This window comes from Budorcas taxicolor, chromosome 1 (genome assembly GCF_023091745.1).
Source record: "Budorcas taxicolor isolate Tak-1 chromosome 1, Takin1.1, whole genome shotgun sequence".
Classification (NCBI taxonomy): Eukaryota; Metazoa; Chordata; class Mammalia; order Artiodactyla; family Bovidae; genus Budorcas; species Budorcas taxicolor.
This window is the reverse complement of record NC_068910.1, coordinates 48,458,713-48,473,170: the sequence shown is the minus strand read 5'-3', so window position 1 is coordinate 48,473,170 and position 14,458 is coordinate 48,458,713. Positions and strand designations below refer to the sequence as shown.

At 47.9% G+C, this 14,458-nt stretch overlaps 1 protein-coding gene across 1 annotated transcript in view; it reads right to left on the bottom strand.

Annotated features, from left to right (window-relative positions):
- Window positions 1–879: 879 nt before the first annotated feature.
- Window positions 880–14,458, bottom strand: part of SCN10A (sodium voltage-gated channel alpha subunit 10) — an 87,075-nt gene continuing 73,496 nt past the window's right edge. Inside the window, exons 21-27 of the mRNA XM_052644447.1 lie at window positions 13,819–13,941; window positions 12,319–12,603; window positions 11,524–11,577; window positions 10,536–10,673; window positions 10,177–10,281; window positions 4,820–5,090; window positions 880–2,141 (exon numbers count right to left, since the gene is read on the bottom strand). Coding sequence (XP_052500407.1) covers window positions 880–2,141; window positions 4,820–5,090; window positions 10,177–10,281; window positions 10,536–10,673; window positions 11,524–11,577; window positions 12,319–12,603; window positions 13,819–13,941 — 2,238 coding nt within the window. The remainder of the gene's footprint in view (window positions 2,142–4,819; window positions 5,091–10,176; window positions 10,282–10,535; window positions 10,674–11,523; window positions 11,578–12,318; window positions 12,604–13,818; window positions 13,942–14,458) is intronic.

The window sequence follows — 14,458 nt, the reverse complement described above, 5'->3', positions numbered from 1 at the left end:
GAATATATTCAAAAGCTGCCTTTTGGCTAGACAGCAGAACGGTCTGGCCATTGCTGCCTCAGATGAGTGTTTTCTTCATCTCAATGGGGACAGGGCATCACTGAGTTCTACAACTCGGAATGCAAGGACTACAGGGACTATCCATTCTGCCTCCTGCCACCATGGGCAAGGAGGTTCAGAAGTGCAAGAGTTTGGCCCAGGTCAGCCAGGCGAGCAGTGGAAGAACTGGCTAGGATGAGAACAAGCTCCCAGGACAGTGCTCCTTCCTGTCTGCCCAGCTTTAGCTGCAAATTGCAAGATATCAGGAACCTTGAAAGTGAATGAGACATGATTTATGACACATCGGTGTCAAATTATTTTTTTTAAATGGTGCTTTACGTTATAACATTGGTTTTGACATATCTTTAAAAATATTAACTTTAATGGATAGCTCAGAGGCGTTTCTTTGAAAAGGCCTGATAATACCACAGGTATTATCTTAGGCCAGAGTAGTTGTCTGGCAGCTCTCAACATGCAGTCATGCAAAATCCTAAATAGCACTGCCAATCTCTATGCGCATTTTCACAGAGGACAACCTTGGCCCTTCAGCAACATCCTTGCCATGTATCTTTGAAAGTTCTGGTCCTGAGATGTTTGTCTTGGTAAAGATAAGCTCTAGTCACCATCAAAATAAAAGGACCAGGGACATTTTCTGGAAAGTAAGGGAACCCACCATCTGATACTGAAATTGAAAAAGGAAGTCACTGTGGAGATGCCCTTGGCTTCTGACTCCTGTTGCTGTGTGAGGGTTTCTCCAAAGGTGGGTACCAACTGCATTCCCTGCCCAGGTGTGACACGGTGAGTAGTGGCATGCATTGGTGAGTCGGTGGTGCCAAGTTATCACAGAGCAGCGGACACATCAGAACTGGACGTGCCCTTGCTGGAGGGTCCACATGAGGGCCCAGCAGCTTCTTTACTGACAGCCTCCCCTTCATTGTGCATTGAGCTGGATGTGCTCAAGTTGACTTGATCACTAAGGCCTCTAGTGACGCTGTCATAGGATGGTGGGAAAGATGTGGTGGAAGCCGTTTCAGATTTGTCTGGGAGCGCACAGTTTTCATTGGCTATGAGCGCAGCAAAGCCTTCATCGGGGAGTGATGCTGCCCCCTCCTCAGCCCTGGGCACCCCCGCAGGGCTGGCGATCGTCCTGGAGCGGTGCCGCATGTAGCTCCGATAGGCCTTTTGGATGACAGTGGCTGAGATGTCTTCTTGCTTCCATCGGAGGGTGGTTGCTATTGGTTCATAGGATGCTTTTGAAAGATTAGTTGCCATAAATTTCTCCTCCATATTTGCCTTCAGGGAATCCAGCTCCCCGGATTCTCCAAGGACATTCTTGGTGAAGGCAAACAGGATGTCCAAACAGTGGATCTTATCTCCAGGGACCAAGGGCAGGTCCATCTGGATTAATACATTCCGATTGGGTTTGGGGATTCTCAGGGGGCCAGACAGGGTGTCTGCAAAGTCTGAGAGGGCAGAGAAGGTGATGAACTGAGTGGCCTCTGGGTCAAACTTCTCCCACGTCTCGTAGAACATGTCAAAGTCGTCCTCGCTCAGGGGCTCCGTGCTCTCCTCCGTGGCCACATTGAAGTTCTCCAGAATCACGGCAATGTACATGTTGACCACGATGAGGAAGGAGATGATGATGTAGGTGGTGAAGAAGATGATGCCCACGATGGGACTCCCGCAGTCCCCTCTGGTGCTGTTGTTGATGGTCAAGTTGGGGTCGCAGTAGGGGGGCCCCGTGTTGAGGATGGGGCTGAGGAGCCCGTCCCAGCCCGCCGACGTGGTGATCTGGAAGAGGCACAGCATGCTGTTGGCGAAGGTCTGGAAGTTGAACATGTCGTCGATGCCGGCCTCCCACTTGACGGTGGCGAAGCTGGCCATGCCGAAGATGGAATAGATGAACATGACGAGGAAGAGCAGCAGCCCGATGTTGAAGAGGGCGGGCAGGGACATCATGAGGGCAAAGAGCAGCGTGCGGATGCCCTTGGCCCCGCGGATCAGCCTGAGGATGCGGCCGATGCGGGCCAGGCGGATGACGCGGAAGAGCGTCGGGGAGAAGAGACTTCCAAGTGATGTAACAATTGCAGAGAACACCAGGCCTTTAAAAGTGAGGGAAGATGGTCTGATTAGTACTTCCAACCATGAGCCCTGCCAAAGTTGGCTGTGATCACACCCCCTCATGTCTGCCCTGTGTGGACTTTCATGTGAGCATCTACATTCAAGCACTCTGGGCCCTCTGAGGCTGGCACAGTGCTTGGCCTAAAGTAGGGGCTCAGTAAGTGTCCATTGCATAAATCTGTCTCCTTTGAGTCAGGCTTGCCCTTCCTACCATGTTCTTATCTTTCCCTACATCCAGATGCCTTGCTAGTCAGCCTCCATGGTTCTGCTGTCTGTTCAGCTGGATGTGACTGCATCTGTGCCACGTGCTGACCATCCTTTGTCTGTGACACAGACCTGGCTCTCCCCTGAACATTCAGCCCTCAGGTCATGCCTGTTCCTCCACCCTGGTCCCACGCTCTGTGAGAGCCGGGACCCTCTATGATTCATATCCTCATCTCCTACTGCGAAGATTGACTCCGTTCCTGGCACATGGTCCTATGGATAATTGTACAGAGCCTGGAATAAATTATAAGGAGCCTGAGGAGTTGGGCAGCTTGCTGACAGCTAAAGCAGAATGGCTCTGAATGGCCAGCTGTCTGCATAATGGCTTTTATTTGTTTCTTTCATTTCCAGCTGTGTTTGAACTATGTGTTACGGCCCAGAGATGAGTTTGTTTGGGGTCAATTACAGCACCTCAATCCAAACTATGAACTAGAGTTTGCATGTCTCCTTATGTGATATCCAACTCAAAGATTTGTCTTGGGGACATGAAGAGGCTAGTTAAGGCCACCAAAGTTTAGGCAAGGCCTTTAGGTCATACAGGATTCAAAACCTCTCAGGAGAAATGGTGAGGGGGTATGGTAGAAGCTCGCTCTCCTTGCCAGGGTGCCCTTGATCCAATTCTCCTACTTGTCTTTTGTCATATGAATATGGATAGTTATGGTAGTATGTTGGAAGGAAGAAGGAAATGGGAGGAGAACTGGGAAATAATTATAATTTTGTACTATGAAATCTTTATGAAAGCCCCTCTCTTAAAGTCCAGTTTAACTGGGGCATTCTCCCATGGTGTGAGGTACATTATGTGTTTTTATAATCTACTAAGATTCTGCCAATCAACTAGTCTACTTCTACAAGGGAGATTGAGTCTTCATACTTGTAACAATTAAATACTCCAAACATGTCTTATCGGTGGGAAGGAAGAAAGGCAGAGAGGACAGAAGCATGGCTGATGGGTCCTTGCAGTTGTTTTCAAGCTGTCTTTTCCACCAGTGATGGGTGTTGCTGTGTAGGTCAAAGGAACTAGTAGTTAAGTTGTCCCCAAGACAGAATGGAGTACTTTGTGTATCTTTTATTGCTATAGTACTGATATGGGAAGTCACATAAGCAAGCTCCCTTCTCTAATATAAAATGAAAAATGGCTTTCAGAGTCTCTCACTTTGGAAGGTAAACAAACAAAGCAACCCTCCCACCCCCAGAAAACCCAGCAGCAATAGGAAAACAAAACAAAACAAAACAAAAAAACAAAAATAAATTTCAACTCCCCAAACACAACCCAAGGCTGTGTTTCAGCACTAGGAGAGAGAGATTGATAAAGTGCCGCCAGGTTGTATTTAGAGGCTATTAGCTCTTGATGGTAAATCAATGGAAAATTAAATCTATAGCTATGCTATGACATGAAAAGTAAGCAGGTCATGATAAAACAGGTCAGGATATATTTATAATGCAAGGTAAAGCTGCTGTGCTGGGATTTGGCCTTTATAGGGCCGAACTTTGGCAAATCACATGAAGGCTAGGGACAGTCTCTTGGTTGTTGGTAGGAGGCTGTCAGTTTATTAAAAAGAACATTAGCCTGGTCTAAATTCAGCTCCACCTTTCACAAACTATATGACCTTGTATAACTTCCTTAATTCTGAAGCTCCATATTAAATGTATAAAATGACTATAGTCAACTCCTTCCCAGGGCTGCTGTGGAGATCCATGGATCCCAGCCCAGTTCTCAGAACTCAGCAAGCACTCAGTTATATGGTGGCTGCATTACCCACTTGAGCCTGTGATTCCATTCATTTTCTCCAAACAGCATTGACCCCCAAATACTGGGCCTGTCATTTAACAACACCCAGACTAGCTCATAACAGCATTGATCTCTTGGCATTGGTCCCTTGACTTTTCTGTCACTCATATTCCCTAAGTGGATAGTTATACAGAGAGTTAATTCCAGACCCTTGACTTAAGAATCTCCTTTGAACAATCTCCTTCTAGTCTTTCTTCACTCTTCTGGCAACCACTCCTTTTCCAGAAAGTATTTTATGACTCACCTCACACCACACCACCCACTCTCTGCTTTAAAGGCCATAAAGATAAGACCCACTGGAAATTCCGTCATCTTAGCTTCCCTACTGCCCCCCGCCCCCCACGTTCTGACGATGGCGGTGCACACAGCACGTGCTGGAATACCCTTGATGGCAGCATGAAGAAAGCCAGTGGAACCTCTCCCTTTCACTGGGAGGTGCAGGGCATTTTAAATCCGCTGCTCTTGCAAAGCAGCAAATACTGGACTCCTCTAATATACAACATAGGTTTTTAGAAGTTTGTTAGTTGTCCCTTTGGTTTTAAAAGACCAGTCAAAACGACCCCAAGCAGAGGCTGGGTGACCCAACCACATGCAATGTCCACTTACTCCCAATGGAGAGGACCACGACGACGAAGTCAAACACATTCCAGCCGTTGGTGAAGTAGTAATGCCTCAAGGCAAACATCTTCATGACACACTCTCCCGTGAAGACGGCCACAAAGAACTGGTTGATTTTGTTCAGGACTTTTGTCTTTTTTTCACTCTGTTCATCAGTCTCCACCATCATGGTGATCATGTTGAGGCAGATGAGGACCATGATAATGATGTCAAAAGTCTGCCTGGTCACGATGTCAAAGACGAAACCCTGGTACTTATTCTGAGGAAACAAGAGGTGGGACATCAGGCCTTTGGGCAACACAAACCAGGCATCTGGAGAGGCAGTGTTCTTTACAGAAGGGTTTTTAAAGTCTGTCTCTTGTCTCCCTCACACTCCACATCCTGACAGAAGCCAAGTCTTGATCTTCCAAAATCTCACTCATGGTTGATTCTAACTCAGTGCCTCAGTTCAAGTCCTGGTTGCCACCCCTGGCCCCATAAAATCACCAGGCACTTTGTCCTTGTCTGTGCTCTTCCCTCCACTTACAGTGCCCTTCCAGTCCCTTCTCTTGGCCATTTAATCCCCTTGAGTGATCTCTCTCTCTTAATCCCCACTTCCTTCAGGGAATCTTCTTCAGTCACACAATACCACATTGCTTCATCCCTTCTTTGGGCTCCCCCAGCCTTTACAAGGAGATCCAACCAGTCAGTCCTAAAGGAAATCAGTCCTGAATATTCATTGGAAGGACTGATGCTGAAGCTGAAACTCTAATACTTTGGCCACCTGAAGAAATGACTCATTAGAAAAGACCCTGATGCTGGGCAAGATTGAAGGCAGGAGGAGGAGATGACAGAGGATGAGATGGTTGGATGGCATCACCGATTCAATGGACATGAGTGAGCAAGCTCTGGGAGTTGGTGATGGACAATCCACAGGGTCGCAAAGAGTCAGACACAACTCAGTTCAGAGCAACTGAACTGAACAGCCTTTACATTCGGTCTAGAGTTCTAGTGTTTCGTGTATACCTCTCTTTTCTACTAGAAAATGAGCTCTTTGAGGATGGGGTCATGTCTTATTTAATTTTGTGTTCCTGCAGTGCCCTGAAGAGAAGCAAAAGTTCAAGAATTTCTTGAAAAATTATTTGAGAGTCAAGTCAGGTAGTGCACACGCATACAAAGTCAAGTGCAGTGGTACAACTGATTCTTATAAATGCTCTTTTTATTCCTGGGTAGATGTCTAAGCAGGGCACGGAGCCAGGTCTTGGTTGTTTGCTTTCTTAGCGGGAGGCAGAGTGGCCTGGACAACCAAGAGATTATTTTGGGTAGGGGCTGTTTTTATGGCATTAAAAAAAATTTTTTTTCCTTGTGTGGCCCCCTAGTCTTTCCTGTGCTGTTAACATCTTACTGCTCTGTGAGTGCTTGATTCCAACTTTACTCTCCTCCCTCACCTTGTCTTGGACACTTCTGAGCTCTCTGGAACTCACCTGCCTTGATCTGCAAACTTCTCCTCTTACTCACCAGCTGCTTATTCTCCCTACTCCATAGACCCCAGGGCTGGGGACAGAGGTGAAGTCCCTCTAATTCCTCACTGTTGCTCCCAGACCTTTGCTCCTCCTGTGTCTCATAAAACCTCGCCTCCTCTGACACCTGTGTCATCAAGTTAGCCCAGCTTCGCCCTCTCTTCTTTGCTACCACTTACCTACATCCTGGTCCCTCTGCTCTATTACTCACGAGTGAGACTCTTGGCCACACTTGACCACTCTTGGCTATTCGCTCTCAGTTCCTTAGCTAAATCTCTAATGATCTAGCTTTTCCTTAGAGAAAAATCTTGAACCTCATGTCTCTCTCCAGCTACCAGACTACTCCTCTCCCCACTTTCACAGTTCAATTTCTTGAAGGAGTTGCGTGTAGTCATTGGTTCCCATGCACTCCTCAGCTTCCTCCAACATAGCTTTAGTCCCCATCCTGTCGCTGAAATGTCTCTTGTTAAGATCTCATAACCTCCGTGATGCAAAATCCCAAGACACTTGTTTGACGTCATTTAGCACTTCCTCCACCTTGAAACGCTCCTTACTTGGTTCCTAGCAGGCCTTACTTCCCCGATTCTTTTCTTGCCTTTCTGGCTGCTCTTGTTTGAGTCTTCTTTACTCAACCTTGAGATGTTAGAGTTCCTCCAGGCTCAGTCTTAGGTACCCTTTGCTCTTCAACCCATTCTTTCTTTCCTGGCAATTTCTCCAGCCTGTGAATTAATATGTGCGGGATTTTTGCTAATTGTTTTCCTGCGTCACTGGACTGCCATCTCTGTGAGGGCAGGAACATCTCACTGCCCTATCCCCAGAGTCTGCATAGTATCTAGCATGCAACAGATGATCAATAGATAGCTCAATGAATGGATGACCAAATGGACAGCTGAACTACACTTCAAATAGAATTATAAAGTCCCTGCACTAGGTTGATTACATTTAATTCTGTACAAGGACTTCCTGAGTGCATAATATATGCAGGGCTCTGCATGAGTGGCTGTGAGGGAGAAAGGAACCTGTTGCGAGTCTCACAGGGGAGCTCCCAGGAGCTGCGAAGCAGGCAGAGGGGAGAAGGGCTGTGATAGAGGCTGGTCCCTGCTTTCTGCTTCACAGTGGGGATGCGATGCTACCCTGCAGGGTTTGAGCAAAGAATCAGACCCAAGTGGGCCTGGCTCCAGGCATAGCTGTGGGCTCATGTCTTTTCTGGGATGCTGAGCCGCTAGTAGCTTTTATTTCATCACTGAAAATGGTGAAAAAAAAAAATACAGGCCCATTCATGACTTCTAGTGAAACAGAGCAGGCAACATTACTAAGTTCTGGACATCATGTTTGTCCTACATACTCAGCTGCTGGGGAACGATGCAGCTTTCTAGCTGCTCTTGGCTTAGCTTGTGGGCAGAGATCACCTCTTTGCAACCCTCAGTGCTCTCAGAGAAGATGAAGTGGGTGACTGATGATGTGATATTCTGGAGCCTATTATTTCCTTATAAAGTGGAGTATATGAAACCTACTTTTCGTGACTTCTGTAGTAGGGAATGTTGCAGGATAAAATTGACCAGTCCTGTGGAAGGTTTTGTCTTTGCTATAATGAAGCATAGGACTTAGAACTCGGGCTTCACCTGAGGCAAGGAGTACTACGTACATGCATGTGTTGGAGGTCTGCATGTCATCCGAGCTTGGCCCTGGTATGAACTGGCACATATGCACCTGTGGAGCACAGTCCTATGCCAATGCTCACCTTACCTGACTGGCTGCACCTGTTGGGACCCCTTAGGGAAGAAGGTAGCCATTCCAGTGCCAGTAATCTGATGAGGAGGAGACCGGACCTGGGAAGGTGAGTCTTAGATGGGAGAAGGCATTTCTCTTTGGGCTTGGGCTTCTTTCTTGGCTCTGGACATTGTGGAGGGCAGATGATCAGCTTTGTCCCAGTGGGTAGTGGGTGCCAAGTTGTCGCCTGCCATGTGGATGCCAGCCAGGAGCTAGGACGGGCCAAGGCTTGTGGGTCCTGGAGACCAGCCAGATGCAATTGCTGCTCGGGTCCTGCTCTGCTAGTTTCCCTTTTGGCATCCCTAAGCCTCAAAGTCTCGTTTAAATGTTCCAACCCTGCCTCAGCTATGCTGAACGGAACAAAGGAAAGAATGTTGGTCATGCCTGGACCAGAATATTAAGGAGAGAGTCACGTTCCTCCACTAGAGCTATTAGTGTTGATAGTTAATGATATACCCCCATCCCATCCAAAGGGATGACTAATGTCAGGAACTCAGCTGGGCTATGAGGCCTTACTTTTCTCACCCACATGGAAGGCCTCCTCCAGTGCCCACCTTGGAGGGCCTTGGGGATGGTGCACACAATTAGGAAACATGATGATTTTGTTGTAGGTCTTCCTGCTCAACCACTGACTTCCACCCCTATTGTACTGTCTGGAATTTCAATACTAGATTCCTACCTTTGTATTGAGACAGCACCCTCTCCATGGTCCCTTTTGGAAATGCAACCCACTCTGTCCCAAGGAAATTGTCCTCCTTGAGAGGAGAAAGCTGTGATGGCATGTGGGATTGGTTGATGAGAGGGGAGAAGCTGCGATGTTATCAAGAGATGGAGCAAGTATGTAGGGAGAGGTACCCCAAACTGTCGTGATTTTGCCAAGCGTTGCCTTTAGCAGAGAACACCTTGCTGTCTGTTCAAATGTGGATTCAAAACCAGTCCAGCCATCAGTATAGACTAGCAGGGACTCAGCTGCTTGCTTCTCAGTAGGTCTTAGGAGCCTTCTCCTGTAACCCCTACTTGAGTATGATTGGCTGGGCTCAGCCTTTCATCTACATTTTCTAAGTTTGAACTCGTTCATTGGACATTGGAGGGATACTCGCAGAAACTTAGGGACTCACTTCAGGCTAATTCAACCCCAGTTATCTTGATCTTACACTGGATATAGAAGGAAACCTCTGCCCCCACAGAGATCTAAATGTCCTCTCACTCCCCACTGTAACACATCTTATCAGAATTGAGAGTAGTAATACATTTGTGATCACAGTTTCCGAGTAAAATGTATGAGAGGTCACAGCATTTTCCCCCTCCTGTAAATGTTCTTAAGACTTTGTGCTCATGAAGTTTTTAGTAATTTATGCAAACCCCATGCCTCAATTTAGAAATCCTAACGCCTTGACCAACAGAACGTATGTTTCCCTGACTCATTTAGGAAAAGGCCTGTGCCTTTGCTGAAGGTCCTTAGGCTTTGCCCTTGTGTGGGGAAGGGCTACTGGGCTTGAGCCACGGCTCTTAGTGAACAAAGGAATCGAAGGGGAGTATGGTGCTAAGCTTCGGTCAGTCTTTAAACACTAAAGTGGGATAGTTTTTGGTTCCTATTGTGTCCCCTGACCATGACCATGACCGGGCCCAGGATCCCAGGTTTGGCCATTTCCTCTCTGTCTACCTGTAAGCATAGGGTGGAATGTGGCAGTGAGCCTGGAGATACACTGCAACTTACATCATGACTCATAATCACAAATGTTTTATCTCAGGTCTCGAACCATCCTTAATATCATTTTGCCTAATCTGTTTCTGATCTGGTGCTGGAACCCTAAGCCTGTTGGGTATTCACTACTTCCCTACACAGGTCTATTTGGAACATCTACAGGAGTATGTTCACTCCAGAAGACCAGAGTTGATTTTTGCAGACTTTTTTCCCTCGGGCCTGGAAACTCTCATTAGCTCATCCCCAAACTCAACTAGATGTCCTCCTCCACAGAGAATTCTGGTCAGACCGCTACCAGCACAGGCATGGGCTGTCAGGTTGGAGTTCTAGACATGCTCTGCTAGAGGGGGGCGGGGGGATTTGGGGCTCACCAGGGGCCGTGGGATGGGCTTCTGGGGCTTCTTGGAGCCCAGCTTCTTCATGGCATTGTAGTACTTCTTCTGCTCCTCTGTCATGAAGATGTCCTGGCCTCCTAAGTGCAAAGAGACAGGATAATACACACCACTGTTATTGCCCCCAGGGCAGCCTTCAGCCCTTTCTGGGCCCAGACTCCAGACAGGGATGAAGGCTGACATCAGGGGGCCACGGTCACTGTTGGTGCTAAAGGCCAAGATTGGGCTCCTGGTCAGGCATGGGGGCTGTGACTCGTGGTGCCTCAGTCACAGGGCCAGGGGACAGATGGGAAGTCTAAGATTCGCCACTCCCGCAGAAACACTTGAGCCCCACTTATCTTTTTTTTCTGTTGGTTGAAGTTGTCAATGATGACGCCAACAAAGAGATTGAGCGTGAAGAAGCCTCCAAAAATGATGAAGATGACAAAGTAAAAGTACATGTACACGTTGTCCTCCCACTTGGGCTGAAAGTTCACCTGTGAGCAGACAAGTGGTGGCATGGGAACAAGGGGACATCTTAGCTTGTGGTAACCCCAAGGAACCCTGAGCCCCAAGACAAGGACCAGGGTGCAGAGGGCTTCTTTGGGAAGTGATCCCAGGAAGCAGAAGTGAGGGCAGGAGAGGGGAAGAAGGAACAGGATAAAGGCAGCACCATCATCACAGGCAAGTGGCGCTCCATCCTCTAAGGACCGCAGAACACACCTCAGAACTGTACTTCGAAGGGACAAGGAAGCAAGCGCGTGTATCTACAGACTCCCACAGCTGACATGTGAGGGTCACCCCTGCGGGCTTGCAGTCCTCTGTGCTTGCAGGAGGAGCTGCTGAGCAAACTCTGAGGCACTGAAGAAAATCCAATCTCAGATAAAACCAGAAACAGAGCATGAGAGCGAACCCAGAGGTGGCCGAGGGGACATGGGACAGACTGTCAGTAGTGTCTTTTGCCCTAGCAGGAAAGGGTCTTTCCCCAACAGCACCCATCTCCACCCATCAGCTGCCATGATGGTGTCTGAAATTCCACTGTTCTAGCTACGCTGCCCTTGGCCCCCCCTCTGCCCAGGGAGTAGCCTCACACACAGTCTTTTAGAGGTTCTCTGATAATTTCCTCAATGGTGAACAGAGGAAGAACCTGAGAAGCCTAGAAGACTAGGTTGGTTTAAATATCCAACAGAGGGCCCGCTGGCTGCTGTTCCGGGTTGTGGGATAGAGCCAGACTGCTAGGTGATCGCCTCTCTCAGCACCAAGGCCGCTTTCAGTCCATTTCAAATAGACTAGTGTGGGTGGGATGCACAGAGGGAGAGGCGGGAGGCACGGCAGGCTGAGACTCACATCCCGGGAATCGACAGCCGCATACATGATGTCCATCCAGCCTTTAAAGGTTGCCTGGAAACAAGGAGCAGAGGCCACTCAGTGTCCACCCAGTCATCTCCATTGGCCTCTATTTTGATTCACTTATTTGTCCGTTTTTCTCATAGAGCATTTCCCCCCACCCCCACTCCCTGCCACTCCCCGGAGCCAGTTCTGGCACGCCTCTGATTTCAGAGCCTGGCATGCCATAGCTACTTAGGGACTAGTTGTGGAACAAATCTGTGAACAAATGATGGCGTGCAGGAAGTTGTGGGTAATTGCGTGACAAACATATAAGTAATTGCAGCAACACTGAATGACAAGTGGATGAAGGCAAGGGATTAATGAATGAATGAATGGAAGTGTGACTGTCACTGACATTCACAAGCCAGCATTACATGTCATTACAACAGACCTGGAACATAGTTTATTACCCTCTAGGAGATGATTTGCAGTTGAAGACTGTTTAGTCTATGTGACTGTATCAGGTCTATTTTGTAAAAGTAGTGAATTCTAAATTATCACCTGATACAGTCCCATGGCAAGCCCATCCCTTTATTCTGTTAGCCCACATTGGTCTAACTGCACCACTACGAGGTCACACTCACTGATAAGCTCCTCTAGCCTCACAGTGTCCTCTGAAGGAATAGGGAGTAATCTCAGTTCACGCTGAGTGCTATCCCTTGTAGAGTCTCCACATAGCATCTTCTGGAGACCCCAGACTGTCCACATTACTGAGCAGCCAAAGGAAGAGACAAGGTTGATCTCAGGACTCACCACCTGCAGAAGCGCGAGGTAGCCCATTGCAACATTATCAAAGTTGACCTTCACATTGACCCAAAATAAGCTTCCAGTGTGGTTGTGACGCTCACAGTCAGACATGTTATTCACAGTAGACCAAGGCACAAGAAGAAAGCCTTCATTGGTCTTGTTGATGCATTTCTGAAACTTCCCCGCGAAGAGGTTCACACCCATGATGCTGAAGATGAGCCAGAAGATGAGGCAGACGAGGAGGACGTTCATGATGGATGGGATGGCGCCCACCAGGGCGTCTACCACCACCTGGGGAGAAAGGCAGAAAGACCTGGAGCCCCACCAATGTACCACTCTTCTTGCTAAATTTCAATTCTTTCTACATTTATGCAGGTTGCGTCACAAGCCAGTGGCCTTTGGAAGGAAGAGAAGTGGGTTAATCAGAGCCAAAATTTACACTCAGAAGACAGAGGCACTGGGCAGCTGAAGATGGGTTTATACCTTCTCTCTCAAGGTCATTCAGGGGGGCTCACTGTCTCTCCTCAAAATTGAGGACACATTTATAAATACATACATGCTCAGTTGGCGGTGCAAGTGTTTTGTACTTGCACACACAGACTTCTAGAACTTTATTTTATAAAGTATATTTTTATAAAATATATAGTGTACTTTGGTCAATAATCAGTGAGAACCCAAATTCATATTCACAAACTTGCTGATTTGTAAATCAGCAACCTAGAGATAAAATAAATATCAAAATATTTCAATCATAAGTTCCTAGTGTTTGTAAAGATACAAGTTAATTTTAAAAGTCCACACTTGTTTTGAAAGTCCTGTGTATTTTTTGAGGCAATGGTGGAGGAAGAAAGCAAACCTTGCTTTCTGTACCAGGAGACTTTCATGATCATGAGGAAGAGAGGGGAGCAGAAATGAGCAGTCTCCTGTCCCCCTGTGAGACAAGGGTCAGGCTTGTGAGCATTCCATTCTGAGGAGGACAGGGAGGGCAAGGTGTAGGCCGAAGCCATGGATGAGGAGAGGGATGGATCAAAGGAGAGAATCCATAGGACAAATGATTGGGCTGGGTTGGAGAAACGATCCCTGCTGGTGGGTGGTGGCTAAGCTGCTGTGTGTCACTGCATTTAAATGGAATGTCAGAGGCAAGGCTCATTTGTCATGGAAAGATGAAGAGCTTGGGATGTTGTGAAGATTTTTACAAGAAGGACAAAAGGCAGAGTGGAAGACTGAGGTCAGAGATACTTGCAAAGGTGTGAAGCAGGGTCACCTCACTGAGAGCAAGAGAGAGTAAGGTCTGGGTCCTGTTGGATGTGAGAAGCGAAGAGGGCTTACAGAGGGACTTGAAGGAGAACCAGGAGAGTTGGGACACTGCCGAACCGCCGGTGTGACAGCAGAAAGCGGGGGTCTGTGGGGGCGGGGCCCGGATCTCAGGGTCAGTGGCGCACAGAGCGTGAAGGTGGCGGGGAACCCAAATGCTGGAGACCAGAGCAGTTAGGACAGAAGTCTTACCCGCATGCCTTCAAATCGAGACAGAGCCCGCAGTGGCCGCAGGGCGCGGAGGGTCCGAAGGGCTTTGATGGGCGCCATATCAGAATACTGCAGCGCCTTCGCTACGAGGCTTGTCAGTGAGATCTAGCAAGAGAGCAGGCAGAGAGCAAAAGCATCACCCTAAGCTTCCTCAGTTGGCCCTGGTGGAAGAAGACAGGAAATCCCTGCCACTCCCAACTCTGTAGGAGCCGTCAGCCTGGCTTCCACCTTACTCTGAACTCTAATGAGAGGTATAGCAAGAGTCCCATCTCTTCACTTTCATTAAAGCTTTCATTCAACATTAATCTGAACTGTTGTTCAAGGAAATCTCAGTCTCTCACATTGCCACCCCCTGGTTGTAGTTGGTCAAGCTCCTGGTGGAGTTAAATCAGCCTTCCCTTTCCCCTCTAGGGGCATTAGCCAGGTCCCAACAGCCTTTAACATTTGATTGACTTTCAGAGGCTTGGAGAGATGCTGGCCCTTCATGGGGGTGATGCTGAAAGTCTACCTTGAGGACTACAAAGCGAGTCTCAATTGTATGTGCTCAGAAAAGAGGGAAGGAGAGAGGCCTGGGCTGGGTGAGGCTTGTTGTTTTTTAGTTGCTCAGTTGTGTCTAACCCCA